At 55.9% G+C, this 14,692-nt stretch overlaps 1 protein-coding gene across 5 annotated transcripts in view; it reads right to left on the bottom strand.

The window, feature by feature from the left end:
• SEPTIN9 (septin 9) overlaps nucleotides 1–14,692 on the bottom strand; it is a 220,745-nt gene that overhangs the window by 98,386 nt on the left and 107,667 nt on the right. For all 5 annotated transcript variants that reach the window (XM_055242144.2, XM_055242147.2, XM_055242146.2 and 2 more), the window contains one exon: nucleotides 624–1,268. In XM_055242144.2, the coding sequence (XP_055098119.1) occupies nucleotides 624–1,268 (645 nt within the window). The remainder of the gene's footprint in view (nucleotides 1–623; nucleotides 1,269–14,692) is intronic.

The following is a 14,692-nucleotide window of genomic DNA, read 5'->3' as shown; positions in this document are numbered from 1 at the left end:
AATTTTGTCCTACAGGCTGAGGTGCTCCTCATGTTCCCCTCCCTCTGCCACAACCATCCTTCCTGGGGGAGGAGGGCCAGGCCATGAGCTCCAGTGCAAGCCTCAGGAGGCATACGTCCCTCCTCCCTTCCCCGAGCCCTCGGCCTCTGCTGGGCATATCCAGGCAGCCTGCAATTCCTCAAGCAGGAGCCACCGGAATGTGACAGCCCTTCCAGGGGTCTCAACTCCACCCTGTCCCACACCCCTGCATGAGCCTGCCCTGGTTCCTGCGTGCATCCTCATTCTCCAAGCCTCTCAGGCCCTCCAGGGACACACAGCAGACAGAGGTCCTAGGAAGGCCCATGGTGACCAATAAAGGAGGCTCCTTGAAACCCAGAGAATCTTTCCAAACTCTCACTCAAGTCCCACTTGGGGCATCTTGGCATGTTCCCATCAGGCAGAGAGAGCCACAGCCACCTCTCCTGGGCTTGCAGACCCCCACCCCCATGCATTCCGGTCTTTCTGGGTCTCCAGGGTAGCATCCCCTACCCATATCCGGCTTCTTCCTCCAAGATTCTGTGGCAAAGCCAGCAACCAGGCCCCCCATTACCACAGCATCCAAGACCCAGCGCTCTGCAACTCACCCTCCTGGCTCCGGGGTGTGGCCTCAGCCACAGGGGGCTGGGGCTTGGGCTCCAGCCTGCTCTGCAGCTGAGACACGGGGGCGGGCTCTGAATTCTCCAGGGTCTGGGCTGGGCTGGGGGCGGCGGGCGCCTCAGCAGGCTTGGGCATCTGGATCTCCACCCTCTTGGGGGCTGCGTCAGTGGCAGGGGCGGTGGGCACCTCAGGGATCTTGGAAGCAGGGGGCTCCATCCTCCGGTGGGCAGACTCCTGGGGTTTGACGATGGTGATTTCCGTCCTCCGAGGGGCCGGCTCTGGCGTCTTGTGGCCCAACACCTCGGCCCTCTTGAGCCCGAACCGGGACGGCCCGATGGCCCCGGCGTTCTCCACCTGCTTAGATGAGATGTCAATGGACAGCTCAGTGCGCCGGGACACCGGCTCGGCCGCCTTGGGGCCCGAGAGCTCCACCCTCCGCAGGGACGCCTTGGGGGAGCGCTGGCTTAGGGAGTCCACATGGCGGGCCGAGGGCTCTGAGTTCTTCACGCCCAGGTCCTGGAATTTCTGGGTGGAGCTGGCCACAGTGGCTCGGAGCAGGGGAGTCTGGACCCTCCGGGGTGGGGTGGAGTTGGGTGTCTCGACCTCCTCGACCTCAAAAGATCTTTTCAAGGCTGAAAAATAAAGAGAGGGGGTGCAATTGGTGAGTGGATGGCTCAGCAACACTCTGGCATGTTTCCTGCTAAGGAGCAGCAGAGGAAGACAGGCGATGCTGCGGTGAGGGCCCCGGGGCTCTTCCCGTCCTTCATGTCTCAGCAAGCGGAAGGGACAGCCCCATCCTAGGAGACCTGCAGCAAGCGGAAGGGACAGCCCCATCCTAGGAGACCCGCAGCAAGCGGAAGGGACAGCCCCATCCTAGGAGACCCGTCATGAGTTCTGGGGCAGCGATGCAGGCTGGAGTGGGAAGACGCTGCCCATCGTGTCTTGCCATGGCCATGGCGCAAACCACACAGCCCCCCACCTCCAGCTACGTCTACACAGGAACGTTCTAGTTTCAGAGAAGACTTTTATTTCCTTCTTTTTTTTTGGAGATGGAGTCTTGCTCTGTTGCCCTGGCTAGAGTGCAGTGGCACCTCCCGGGTTCAAGCGATTCTCCTACCTCAACCTCCCCGGTAGCTAGGATTACAGGCACGGGCCACCACGCCTGGCTAATTTTTGTGTTTTTAGTAGAGACGGGGTTTCACCATGTTGGTCAGTCTGGTCTCGGACTCCTGACCTCAAGTGATCCACCCACCTCGGCCTCCCAAAGTGCTGGGATTACAGGCGTGAGCCACCGCGCCCGGCCTTGATTTCCTTCTTGTCACAGCTGTTTTTACCCCTCCTCACCTCCAGCCAAGGCACACACTGGGACACCACCAGTAAACACACCTCTACCATCAGCCACAGCGGGGTACATGCCTCCAATAATAAGTGACCACAACTGTAACCAATCAGAACTGCAGCGGGAACAAAACCCCATCAATGACACCAAGAGCGGACACTGGAGCTTTTAGTGCCACTGAGGCGCTGGGCTTACCGAGCTCATCACATCTATAGCCGCTTAACCCTGGGACGTAAAGAGTACCAATACCCCCAGTACAGACGGGGAAAGTGGGGCACAGGGTAGACACAGAGCCAGACTGTACATCAGGCTGATACCAGAGCCCAAGGTTCTGACCACTTGGTTGTCCGGCTCCCCCAGCTTAGTCCACAGGAACCAACTTTCTCAGTCATCAGCCTCTCCTGCATCTTCCCATCCAATACTACAAGCCCGTGCAGTGATGCCAACCACCCAGCTCCCGCCCTGCAGCCATCCTGCCTCTCCACCAGGGTCTGCTCCCTCGGAGGTAGTGGGGATGGTACCTGGGAAGCTGCCACCTCCACACTCCCCACAACCGCACTCCAAATGAGAGCCAGCCGCTCCTGGTTATCAGGGCCAGAGCAGGGAGGGACCCACATGGCAGGCACATTCACCAGCTCCTTCCCCAGGCCAGGCCCACAGCATACCCCCGTGGAAACCCACAGTGTCTCCCCAGCCACTCCCTGCCTCACCAGGCCACAGAGTCCGGGTCTCATGGGATCCCACCACTGCCTCCTCTGCCCACAGGAAAAGGGATGACAGCTGGTTCCCAGCCCCCAATAGCTCTCCAGGACCATTTCAGTGCCTTCCCCTCACCGGTCTCTCTTCCTCCAAATGCACTCAGGCACTGGGGAGGGGAAGAGGAAGCCCAACGCCCTAATCCTGGCCGCCTCAGCTGCCAGCTTCCTGGGCAAGGCACTCCTGTGGGCGCCCTCTCTAAGCCACGGGCACCTCTCCTTCTTGGTGGACACAGACAAAATCCTGGGTCACTAAGCTCAACCTCCACCCAAAGCTGGGCTAGGAGCCCTGTGGACTCCAGGAAACTCTCAGTTGCCAGAGGCCCTGTCTCAGCTCCATCACTGCCCTAGAGGATATGGGCCCGGCATGGCCAGAGCTGTTCACTTCTCAAGAGAGTAGAAATCTGGATCTTTATATGGTATCTCCTAATCTTTAAACGCTGACACAAAGCAAAACAAGCCCTTTTTAAAACACCGAGCAGCCTGGCTGACATGGTGAAACCCCATCTTTACTAAAAATAAAAAATTAGCTGGGCATGTTGACACTCACCTATAATCCCAGCTACTCGGGAGGCTGAGGCAGGAGAATCGCTTGAACCCGGGAGGCAGAGGTTGCAGAGCTGAGATCGTGTCACTGCACTCAGCCTGAGTGACAGAGCGAGACTCTGTCTCCAAAAACTAAAACTAAAAATAAAACAAAACACTGCAGGGCCAAACAAAATCAAATCCACAGGCTGTATTCGCCTGTGGGTCCAGCCATGACCTCTGGCTGATCATGTGGCCGCAAGGCAGCAGGATCCTGAGCCTCAGAGTCAGGGGCGTGCCAGGTGTGGGCTCCCGACATGGTGTCACTGCGTCCCTCTGCACCCTGCATGTAAACTGCTGGCTCTGTTCCGATTCTGCAGAAGCCCCAGGGCCCCAAGGAAAGGTTGAATGTCCACTTCTACCAGCCAGAAAGTCCAGGGTTCAATGCCCAGAACTGAATGTAATGAGATGGGCTTACCAAGCTCATCACATCTACACCCACTTAAACCTGGGCTGTAAAGAATATTATTACCCCCAAGACAGATGGGGAAAGTGAGGCACAGGGTAGACACAGAGCCCGACTGTACATCGGGCTGATGCCAGAAAGTGCAGAGCTGAATGCCTGGGTCCTCATGTGGTTCCCAGGGCCTCCTGTGGTCCTCTGATCTGCCCCCTGAGCACTGTCCAAACTGTCCCCACATGGTGTGCCTCTGTCCTATGGGTGCTGTACAGCAGGGGCTGGCTTCCAGGTGTCCCAAGCATCCTTCCGTTTGGCCACGTTGGAGAACAGAAACTAGACAGGAGAAGGCCTTGTCCCAGGTCCAACCCAAGAAAACAAACGACCTTCCCTGGGAGATCTGGTGAACTCCCTCCCTGGGGAGTCACCGCCACCATGGCCAACTCATGATTTAAGACCCTGCACCAAAGCAGAACCTGCCCTGGTATGAGCTTATGATTGAGTCTACAGTGCGGATGCAGTGATTTATTCCAGCCAGGCCCACATGCACAAGCAGATCATTCTAGAACCGGAGCTGGCCCCTCCCCCAGGGCACTCCTCCTTCCTCCAGTTGTCTGCGTGGCTGGCGCCTCACCACCTTGGCCATCTGCGCAAAATGCACATGCGTGCCGGTCCCCAGCGGTCCTCTCTTCTCTTTCAACACTTGGTGTCTTCATGGATGGGTCCCTCCCTCCCCACTAGCTGGCCCCTGTGCTTACCGTCCGGCTCTATGATCCCTCTGGGTGTTTGGGTCCAGCACCACTCCCATGCCCACTAGCTCTAAGTAAGCTCTGAGACAGCAGGGGCTGTTCCACCCGCAGGGGCCACCCCACCATCAGGACGGCGCTGCTCAAAGGCAGGTTTGTTCCAGATAACAGCCAGGAGATCTCACAGCCTCCAGAACTGTGAGAGAATACAACTGTGTGCTAGGAGAACAGTGAGAACAGGAGACGCCCCACTCTGGAGGTGTCCATCTTCTGCAGGAGATGCCCCATTCTGGGGGTGTCCATCTTCCCCAAGGAAACCATGTCCCTGCTGGAATGTCAAGAAGGTGACACCTAAATGAAGAAGTGCCCACCTGGCTCATGCCATCCCCCCAAACAAGCATGCCACCGCCGCCTCCTCCTCCTCCTCTTGTGAATCCTCCTCAAAGCCAAGCCTGCTCCAGCTCCCTTCCCATGGGGGCTGGCCCCCCACACAGTCCACACCAACCCCTCCCCACGTCATCCCGGCCACGTCATGACTGTTGAGACTGGCTGCAGGGGGTGTGTTCGGGCCCCCCGGGAACAGAGTTGAATGTTCTCTACTCCATGACACCATGCCTTCACCAGGCCGCAGGTGCTTCTAGAAAACCTACTAAGCCAGCTGTGGTGGCTCATGCCTGTAACCCCAACACTTTGGGAAGCCAAGGTGGGCAGATCACTTGAGCCCAGGAGTTCAAGACCAACCTGGGCAACATGGCAAAACCCTGACTCCCCTAAACAATACAAAAATTGGCCAGGGGTGGTGGCATATGCCTGTAATCCCAGCTACTCGAGAGGCTGAGGTGAGAGGATCACTTGAGGCCAGGAGGTCAAGGCTGCAGTGAGCCATGATCACACCACTACACTCCAGCCTGGATGACAGAGTGAGACTATCTCAAAAAAAAAAGAAAAAAGAAAAAAAAAGAAGACAACCAAAACCTACTAAAGGCCAGGCGTGGTGGCTCACACCTGTAATCCCAGCACTTTGGGAGGCCAAGGCAGGCCCAAGGCAGGTGAATCACCTGAGGTCAGGAGTTCGAGACCGGCCTGGCCAAGATGGTAAAACCCTGTCTCTACTAAAAACACAAAAAAATTAGCCAGGCATGGGGGTGGGCGCCTGTAATCCCAGCTACTTGGAAGACTGAGGCAGGAGAATCACTTAAATTCGGGAGGCAGAGGTTGCAGTGAGCCCAGATCGTGCCACAGTACTCCAGCCTGGGTGACAAAGCAAGACTTCATCTCAAAAAAAAAAAGGCTGGATCACAAGATCACAGGATAGGCACAAGCCCTAAGGGAGCTCCCAAGGAGGAGGGACACACTAGACCTTCACCCCCATTCCAGCCTGCGAAGATTCACTTTCGTCTGAGGCTCTGTAGAGGGTTGACTAGTGACCCCCAAAAAGACATGTCTAATGCCTAACCCCAAGAACCCACGAATGTGACCTTATTTGGAAAAAGGGTCTTTGCAGATGTGATTCGGGATCCCGGGATGAGACTATCCTGGATTTGTGATGGGTTCTAAATCCAGTGCTCGGTGTCTTTACAGGAGAAAGGCAGAAGGGGACTCGGGACACAAAGAGACATGGTGGAGAGGGCTACGTGATGACAGAGCAGAGACTGCAGAGATGCTGCCGAAGCCAAGGAGCGCCTGGGCCAACAGAAGCTGGAGGAGGCAAGGAAGGGTCCTCCCCTCGAGCTGTCAGAGGAAGGGTGGTCCTGCCAATACCTTGATTTCAAACTTCTGGCCTCCAGAACCACGAGCGAATCAATCTTTGTTGGGCCGCTTGGTTTCCACTAATTTGTTCCGGCAGCCCCAGGACACTCACAACGAGACCCCTGGGAAGATGAAACCCTCGGGCTGCACAGTGGCCCAGGGTCAGTCTCGCTGGTGTGGTCACCCACTCTCCAGCCCAGCCCCAATCCCACCACAACCACACTCGACAAACGGCCCACTGTGGGCCCACAGACACGTGGCCACTCCAGAGCTGCCACATCAGGAGCCCAGAGGAGCGAGAGCTGCCTCTTTCCCCCTTCTTGGAGTCTCACAAAAACCCCAGATGGTTGGAGTAGTCGTCGGAGGAATCACATCACTCTAGATTCTTGTTTCATTGCTGGGATATTTGGCAATGAAACAAGATCATCCCTGCCAGGGATGCCTCATGGGCAACTGCCTCCCCACGGAGGACGCTGTGAGTTGTACCCAGCCGGGAAACATTAGGAGATGCCTGTCACCAGGCTGGCAGAACAGGGTTCCCCAGCCTCTCCTCCCCCATCAGAGTCCTAACACTGCGCCCTGGGTCCTGCAGTCACACACAGTCACCCCTCTCTACCCAACGTGCAGACCTCCTGGGAAGCCCCCTGCCACCACCTCACAGGGGAACCGGCATAACCTGCCCAGGGGCAGGTCCTTGTCACTTTATGCATCTCCATCTTCCCTATGGAGGGAGAGGCAGCCAAGGGGTATCCACATTCACCCACAGAAGCAAGATTATTCATGAGCTTGTCATTTTGCAGATTTTAGACCCCCCTATGTGACTGCACAGATCCACAGGCCCGACTGGGCAGATTCAAAGGACCCACGCAGCAGGGAGGAGCACCGGACGGCTTCCTCCTCTGTCTGCAAGGAGTTAATGTAACCGAGGGACACAGAAGAGGCTCCCAGCTGAGCATCACAACAGTGGACCATGCACAGTGTCAGAAAGATGCGGAGCCAGGTCATGTTGGGAGGATCCCCATGCTGTCACTGGAAGGTAAAGCAGTGTCACCCCTCCACCCATAGAGCAGGAGGTTCCCACCTTTGCCAGCCATCTCCTTCATCTGTGAATTCAAGTCCCCTAAAGCCAGACTCCAGCCTCGCAAGCTCCCAAAAGCCTCCCTGGATCCCTTCTCCACTCCCCACCGATCTCAACTTGCTCCAAAAGCCTGAAGACCATTCATGTGCTTTGGCCCACTTCTGGGAATTTATCCCAAGGAAATAATCAGAAGTACAGAAAGATTTATGTAGGAGGACATTTGCATCAGCATTAAACTCACAAACCCTGGAAACAATCCGGGTTTCCGCAGATTTTCTAAACCCATATGTCAAAGGCCTGCACCATCATCAAAATCACATTTTTGAAGATGAGAAATGCTGAGAATATTAAGTAAAAATAGCAGGATACAAGATGTATACAAAGATCCTAATTCCATTTCATACACACACGTGCAGTTTGCACGCACACACACGCTCGCACCCGCACAGAAAATAACGATTTCTGGATGGAATGAATGGCGGTGGGTGTTGTTCATTACAATTTCCTGCCTTCTGAGATGCTTATACTACATGGGGATCACTTAGCATGTTCAGGGAATAAAACCATCGATATTGTTCTTTTTTTTTTGAGACAGAGTCTTGCTCTGTCGCCCAGGCTGGAGTGCAGTGATGCAATCTTGGCTCACTGCAAGCTCCACCTCCCAGGTTCACGCCATTCTCCTGCCTCAGCCTCCGGAGTAGCTGGGACTACAGGTGCCCGCCACCATGTCCGGCTAATTTTTTTGTATTTTTAGTAGAGATGGGGTTTCACCGTGTTAGCCAGGATGGTCTCGATCTCCTGACCTTGTGATCCACCCGCCTTGCCTCCCGAAGTGCTGGGATTACAGGCGTGAGCCACCGCACCCGGCCGATATTGCTCTTAAAAAACACACCTTGGTACTGGCTGGGCGTGGTGGCTCACACCTATAATCCCAGCACTTTGGGAACTCGACACAACAGTATCGCTTGAGCCAGGAGTTCAAGACCAGCCCGGGCAAATGGCAAGACTCCATGATGGAAAAGCAAAATTAAAAAAAAAAAAAACCACACACAGACCTTGATGCCAACAAGCTGGAGGGTGTGGATAACTGCACGCCGGCCCATCCCCATCCCCACCTCTGGAAAAACATCTCACAGCCCAGGATGGGCACAAGGCTTCTATCCTCAAGCACCTATGGTCTCAGCTGCGACACAAAGAGAGGCCACAGTGGGCCACCCTCCAGATGCGAACTTTCCCCTCCAGGCCCATGGGGGGGGGGTCGAAGCAGGAGTAGCCTGGATCTGGGCCTGTTTAAAGAGGAATGTGCTGCACAAGGGACCATTGTTAAGGCCCCTGCTCTGACCGCAGGCTGCCTGGCAAACCGCTCCCAGCTCCTGAAACCAGATCAAGCACTTCCTGGTGCACATATCAGGCCTCAGTCTGGGGAGGGAATACCAAGCAAGCCACAGAGCCCTGTTCCAGCCTGGGACAAATGTCATGCAAAGAAACGCTAGAGCCCAAGGTCAGAACAAACTCATGTGCAGCTCAGCTCTCCTAGGAGGGAGCCACGTGGCCTCTGCCCAGGGCAGGGTGGAATTCTGGGCTCAGGTTCCAGGAGCGCTAGCTCTGGTCAAACTGGGTGTCCTCTGAGCAGTAGCAAAGCAGGTTCTGTCCCTGAAGAAATATTAGCTACCTGGGAGCCAGGGTCAGGGCTCAGGGAACCCGGACAGATGGTGCCAGGGAGTAGGGAGGCACCTCCCTGTACGCTACCCTGAGCCTGCAGGAAAAAGCCACGGGAAAACCTCACCTGGCAGGTAACTCCCCATAACCCTTAGGATCTTCAGAGCGAGTCCAACAGCATGTGCGCCGTGAGCACCTCCTTGTCTTCACTCTCCTGTGACGCTGGACCTTGGCACAGATCCCCAATCTGTGTAGGGTGGGGTGGGGAGTGAGGCAGGGCCTTGGCACTGGCAGAGCGGGGTCCAGTTGTGAAGGCTCCTTCGCCTCCTATTTATCCAGGACTTGGGGGACGAGGACCAAAGGCCTAGTGTGCCTTCGAGGAGCTGAAGGACCGCTCCAGGGCTGGAGACAGGACATATGGGCCTGCAGGGGGACTGTGCTCTTTATTTCAGGGATGAGAGCAGGAGAACCAAACAGGAGAGTGACATAACCACAGTCTACCCTGAGTCTCCTGCTGTAGGAGGTGATGGGGTAATAAGGTGCCCCTGAGGCCGGGCACAGTGGCTCATGCCTGTAATCCTAACACTTTGGGAGGCTGAGGTGGGCGGATCACCTGAGATCGGGAGTTCGAGACCAGCCTGACCAAAATGGAGAAACCTCACCTCTACTAAAAATACAAAAATAGCCAGGCGTGGTGGTGCATGCCTATAATCCCAGCTACTCGGGAGGCTGAGGCAGGAGAATCGCTTGAACCCAGGAGGCGGAGGTTGTAGTGAGCCAAGATCGTGCCATTGCACTCTATCCTGGGCAACAAGAGTGAAACTCCATCTCAAAAAATAAAAAAAAAATAAAAGATGCCCTGGGTGCAGGCACAGCACACAGCAAGGATGACTGTTGGTGGTGTAATTACCATCTCCTGGGTGTGCGTCTGTGGGGGCTGTGCATGCTGACATGTGTGGTCACCTTGCTGGTGGCAGAGGCTGTCCTGTGCTTACTGCCACCAATCACATCCACTGACTTTACATGGCCTATTTCTGTGTCTCCACCCAGAGCCTTTACTAGTGTCCAAGCTTTCGGAAGGCTGGAAGGAGTGAACAGTGCAGTCCTTAGCCAAGAACTGAAGTATAAAAACCCCAGCTCCCTTCCCCAACCCCAGGTGTGACAAGGCTGGGGGCACAGTCTGCAGTCTCCCCATGCTGCCCGGTACGGGGGCTGGGCGGCCACCTGTGGTCACAATGAGCTGAGGAGGCTCCCTTTATCGGCTGGATTCCCTGCCTGGCCCGTTCCCACACTCAGGCATTCCCTGGTGTCCCCTCCCACTGAAATCCCTGTCTCAGGACCTGCTTCTGGAGGGACACAAATTAGCCCCACCCCTGGACTGGGCTGCTTGGTGGAGGAGGAAGGTGGCTCCTGGGGCAGGTGGAGCAGGCTCCAGATAGAGAGGAGGACACAGTTGGGGTGATGGGGAGGGGCGTGTTCTCAGGCAGCAAAACAGTCCAAAAGGAAGGGCATAAAAATAGGTGCAGTGAAGCTGAGCGGAGCCTGCAAAGGGAAGCCAGGAAACAGCAGTGTCAGTGGAGACCAGCCCCCGGGCTCCCCACAGAGAGCCACGTTTGTTTAGGGACAGGGACAACATGAACAGAAGGCAAAGTCCACATCAAGGCGGAGGAGGTGCTCCCTCCTTAGAGAGCCGCAGCCAGATAGTTCAAACCTGCCAAAGGTCTGGGAGGGAAGAACCGGGGTGCCACCGCCCCCCCAACCCGACCCCGCCAGCTCAATCCCTTTCCCAGTCCCCTCCCCCTCTGCCTTCCCAAGGCCAGGCCTGGCTGGGCCATGGCGCTAGCAGCTAAGACCTGCCTCCAGTGCTGGCCCAGTCCGCAGGAGGCCAGGTTGGTGGCCAAGGGTTACTGACTGCCCAGGCTTATCTGCACACATGGCCCGATGACTGAGGTCTGGGACTTGGGGTCATCATCCACGGTGCCTCTGGACAAGGAGGAAAAGAACCATTTCCACCAACCCCTGGATGGAGGTGCAGGGAGCGTCAATAGTATCCCTGAAAACTTCAAATGCACCAGGGGGGTCGGCACCCAGGGAAGAGCCACAGGAGGCCACTCAGGGTGACTGTGAGGTCACCCTGCCCCATCTGATGGGTTCTGATGACTATCTTTGCTCAAGTGTTAGAAGGAGGCTTCTTTCTCTCTGCCTCTGGCAACCCTGGGCCTGAGAGATCCCAGGCACTCCGGGGGTCCTTCCTGCTCATCACAGCCCCACCCAGGAGGCCTGGCTCACTCTGCAATGATGATGTGCCTGTGGTTGGATTTTCGGCTGAGGCCAAGAGAAATAAACAAGCCTCCTCCTTCCCTCTGCACGCTACAGGAAGAGCAGCTCGCTGGCTGCAAGGGGACCCTCCACCCTGCCTATGGGGCACAGCAGCCCACAGCATTCCTTCCAGAAATGGAGCACTGGCAGGCCTGGGTCCCCGTAAAGGGGGTGGGCCAGCTGACCTCAACAGCCAGCCCTTGGGATTCCAAACCTTCTCTTATCCCCCAACTTTGTGATGTTAATTTCTCTCTGGATAAAGCTCTCTAACAACCTGGCAAGCCAGCACCAGCTGAACCAGCCCCGGTCTGAACCAGCAGCTTTCCCCAGCCCAGCTACTGTCTCATCCCTCCAGAAGGGAAAAGAAGTCCTATGGATTCCTTTACAAGGACACTCCAGACTCTGCTATGATGTCCGCAGGGGACACTGGCACCAACTCTGGGTTTATTAAATGTCCCCCAAAACGATATGTCTTAAGTCCTAACTCCTGGAACCTGCAAACATGATCACATTTGGAAAATTGATCTTTGCAGACGTAATTAAGGTAAGGATCTCAAGGTGAGATCATTCTGAATTTAGTGGGCCCTAAATCCAATGGTGAGCATCTTTATAAAAGACAGAAAAGGAGAAAGACACACAGACAGGGGGAGAAAGCCACATGGAGACGGGGGCCAGAGATCAGAGATGGTGGTGATGCATCTGCAGGCCAAGGAATGCCGGGAATCTCCAGGAGCCGCCGGAAGCTATGTCTCTAAGCCCCCAGGTTGTGGCACTCTTACAGCAACCCCAGGGTATAGACCCCAGGAACAGAACACAGAAAAGAAAGGGGAAGAGGCCTTGAGCCTGCTGTGGCCACTCCGGCCATTCCGTTCGACTCTCTGAGTGTCCCGTCAATTCTGAAGCCCCTTCTAGCCACTGAGTCACCGGTTCTGAAAAGGGGATATGGGTGTCCTGGAGCTGGTCTAGCCTGGCAGGAGGCAGCCTCGCCCCACCACCCTCTCATCAGCCATCAGCTCACACAGGCCCTTCACAGTGGGCAAGCGCGTTGCCCCAGCCTCCACCGGCCATTCTCCTGCTCGGTCCCATCGGCCGCAGACCTTTCTGCTGTGTCTCCTCTGGCTCAAGAGGCCCATACATCCAGCCTTCCTGGGACAACCCCAGCTCACATCTGTTGTCCCACCGTAGTCATTCAAGGGTCCCTTTCACTACCAAGTGTCCCCCAAGGGACAGTAAGAATCGTGCCCCACCAGAGAAGGGTCTTGGAGTAACCACACCCAGGGTCAGAGAGCCACCTGTTTAAGAATGGAAATGTGCGGCCGGGCACGGTGGCTCACACCTGTAATCCCAGCACTGTGGGAGGCAGAGGCGGGCAGATCACGAGGTCAGGAGATCGAGACCATCCTGGCTAACACAGTGAAACCCCGTCTCTTCTGAAAATACAAAAAAAATTAGCCGGGCGCGGTGGCTCACACCTGTAATCCCAGCACTTTGGGAGGCAGAGGCGGGCAGATCACAAGGTCAGGAGATCGAGACCATCCTGGCTAACACAGTGAAACCTCGTCTCTTCTGAAAATACGAAAAAAATTGGCGGGGAGCGGTGGCTCACGCCTGTAATCCCAGCACTGTGGGAGGCAGAGGCGGGCAGATCACAAGGTCAGGAGATCGAGACCATCCTGGCTAACACAGTGAAACCCCGTCTCTTCTGAAAATACAAAAAAAATTAGCCGGGCGCGGTGGCTCACACCTGTAATCCCAGCACTTTGGGAGGCAGAGGCGGGCAGATCACAAGGTCAGGAGATCGAGACCATCCTGGCTAACACAGTGAAACCTCGTCTCTTCTGAAAATACGAAAAAAATTAGCCGGGAGTGGTGGCTCACGCCTGTAATCCCAGCACTTTGGGAGGCAGAGGCGGGCAGATCACAAGGTCAGGAGATCGAGACCATTCTGGCTAACACAGTGAAACCCCATCTCTACTGAAAATACAAAAAAAATTAGCCGGGCGCGGTGGCTCACGCCTGTAATCCCAGCACTTTGGGAGGCAGAGGCGGGCGGATCACAAGGTCAGGAGATCGAGACCATCCTGGCTAACACAGTGAAACCCCATTTCTACTAAAAATACAAAAAATTAGCCAGGCGTGGTGGCGGGCGCCTGTAGTCCCAGCTACTCAGGAGGCTGAGACAGGAGAATGGCGTGAACCTGGGAGGCGGAGCTTGCAGTGAGCCGAGATTGCGCCACTGCACTCCAGCCTGGGCGACAGAGCGAGACTCCATCTCAAAAAAAAAAAAAAAAAAAAAAAAAAGAATGGAAATGTGCAATTTTTTTTTTTTTAAATGAAGGGGAGGTGGCTGCAGGCCTTCTGGGAAAGATTTCTCTATTCTTTTTTTTATTATTTTGAGACGGAGTCTTGCTCTGTTGCCCAGGCTGTGGTGCAGTGGCGCGATCTCGGCTCACCGCAAGCTCCGCCTCCCGGGTTCATGCCATTCTCCTGCCTCAGCCTCCCGAGTAGCTGGGACTATGGGCGCCCACCTGGGACAGCCACGTAGCAGCTTCTGCTTCATGCCATCTCTTTATGCAGAGCAAAACCAAGACCACAGTAAAGGCTCCAGAGGAGGCCACCGCTCACAGGGCCTTGGGTCTTCTTCTTGAAAGACAGCCCAGCCTCCAAGAGGGTAACAGCGACTGAACCGGGACGAAGGCCTCTCTGTGCCTGCTCCCGCCATACCGCGTGCCCCTGGTTCCGGCAGCCACAGGGTCATTCCAGGCAGACTTTAAAGTCGCGCTAAGTTGCTGGACTTCCTTTTTTCTTTACTAAATCAGTTATGGGAATGGGAGCACATCTGGCACACACTCAGATGTGATACACTGGTCTAGCGCTTCCCCAACCCGCCACCCCCCGGGTTTTAAACCAGCTGCTGGCTGCTCCACTAGGAGCAGATTGAGGGGAAATGGGCGGAAGCCGCAGGGGAAGAGATGTGAGGCAGATAAAGAGGAAGAATTTCCTGGCTGGGGTGGGGCCGTCAGGGCCTGGGTGAGAGGGCCGCCCACCCTCCCTCCCTTGTGGAAGGCAGCAGAAGTGTGAGGACGGATCTGTGTGGGAGGGTCTAGGTGTGGCCTGCCTGGGGATAGGAGAGGGACCAGATGACCTTTCAGGTCTCCTTGGGTCAAAGACTCCCTGATAAATGGCAGTCGCTGAAGGCAGGAGGGAGGCCCTGGGAGGTGACTGACTTCTAAAAACCACAGGCTGCAGCTCTGAGGGCCTCAAAGGTTAAGTACAGAATCCCCCAAAATGAGGCTTTCCTCAGCTTTAATCCCCCCACGTCCTTTAGGTGGCCCCAGACACCCCACCAGGGCCTCTCTGGCAGCTCTCCATCCTCGATTCTGGAGACAGAGAAACGTGATGCTGGCTCCGGGTCTGCTCAGAGCCCCT

The sequence above is a fragment of the Symphalangus syndactylus genome, chromosome 14 (genome assembly GCF_028878055.3).
Source record: "Symphalangus syndactylus isolate Jambi chromosome 14, NHGRI_mSymSyn1-v2.1_pri, whole genome shotgun sequence".
Classification (NCBI taxonomy): domain Eukaryota; kingdom Metazoa; phylum Chordata; class Mammalia; order Primates; family Hylobatidae; genus Symphalangus; species Symphalangus syndactylus.
Note: the sequence above shows the minus strand (reverse complement) of the source record. Positions and strands in the feature narration are given on the sequence as shown.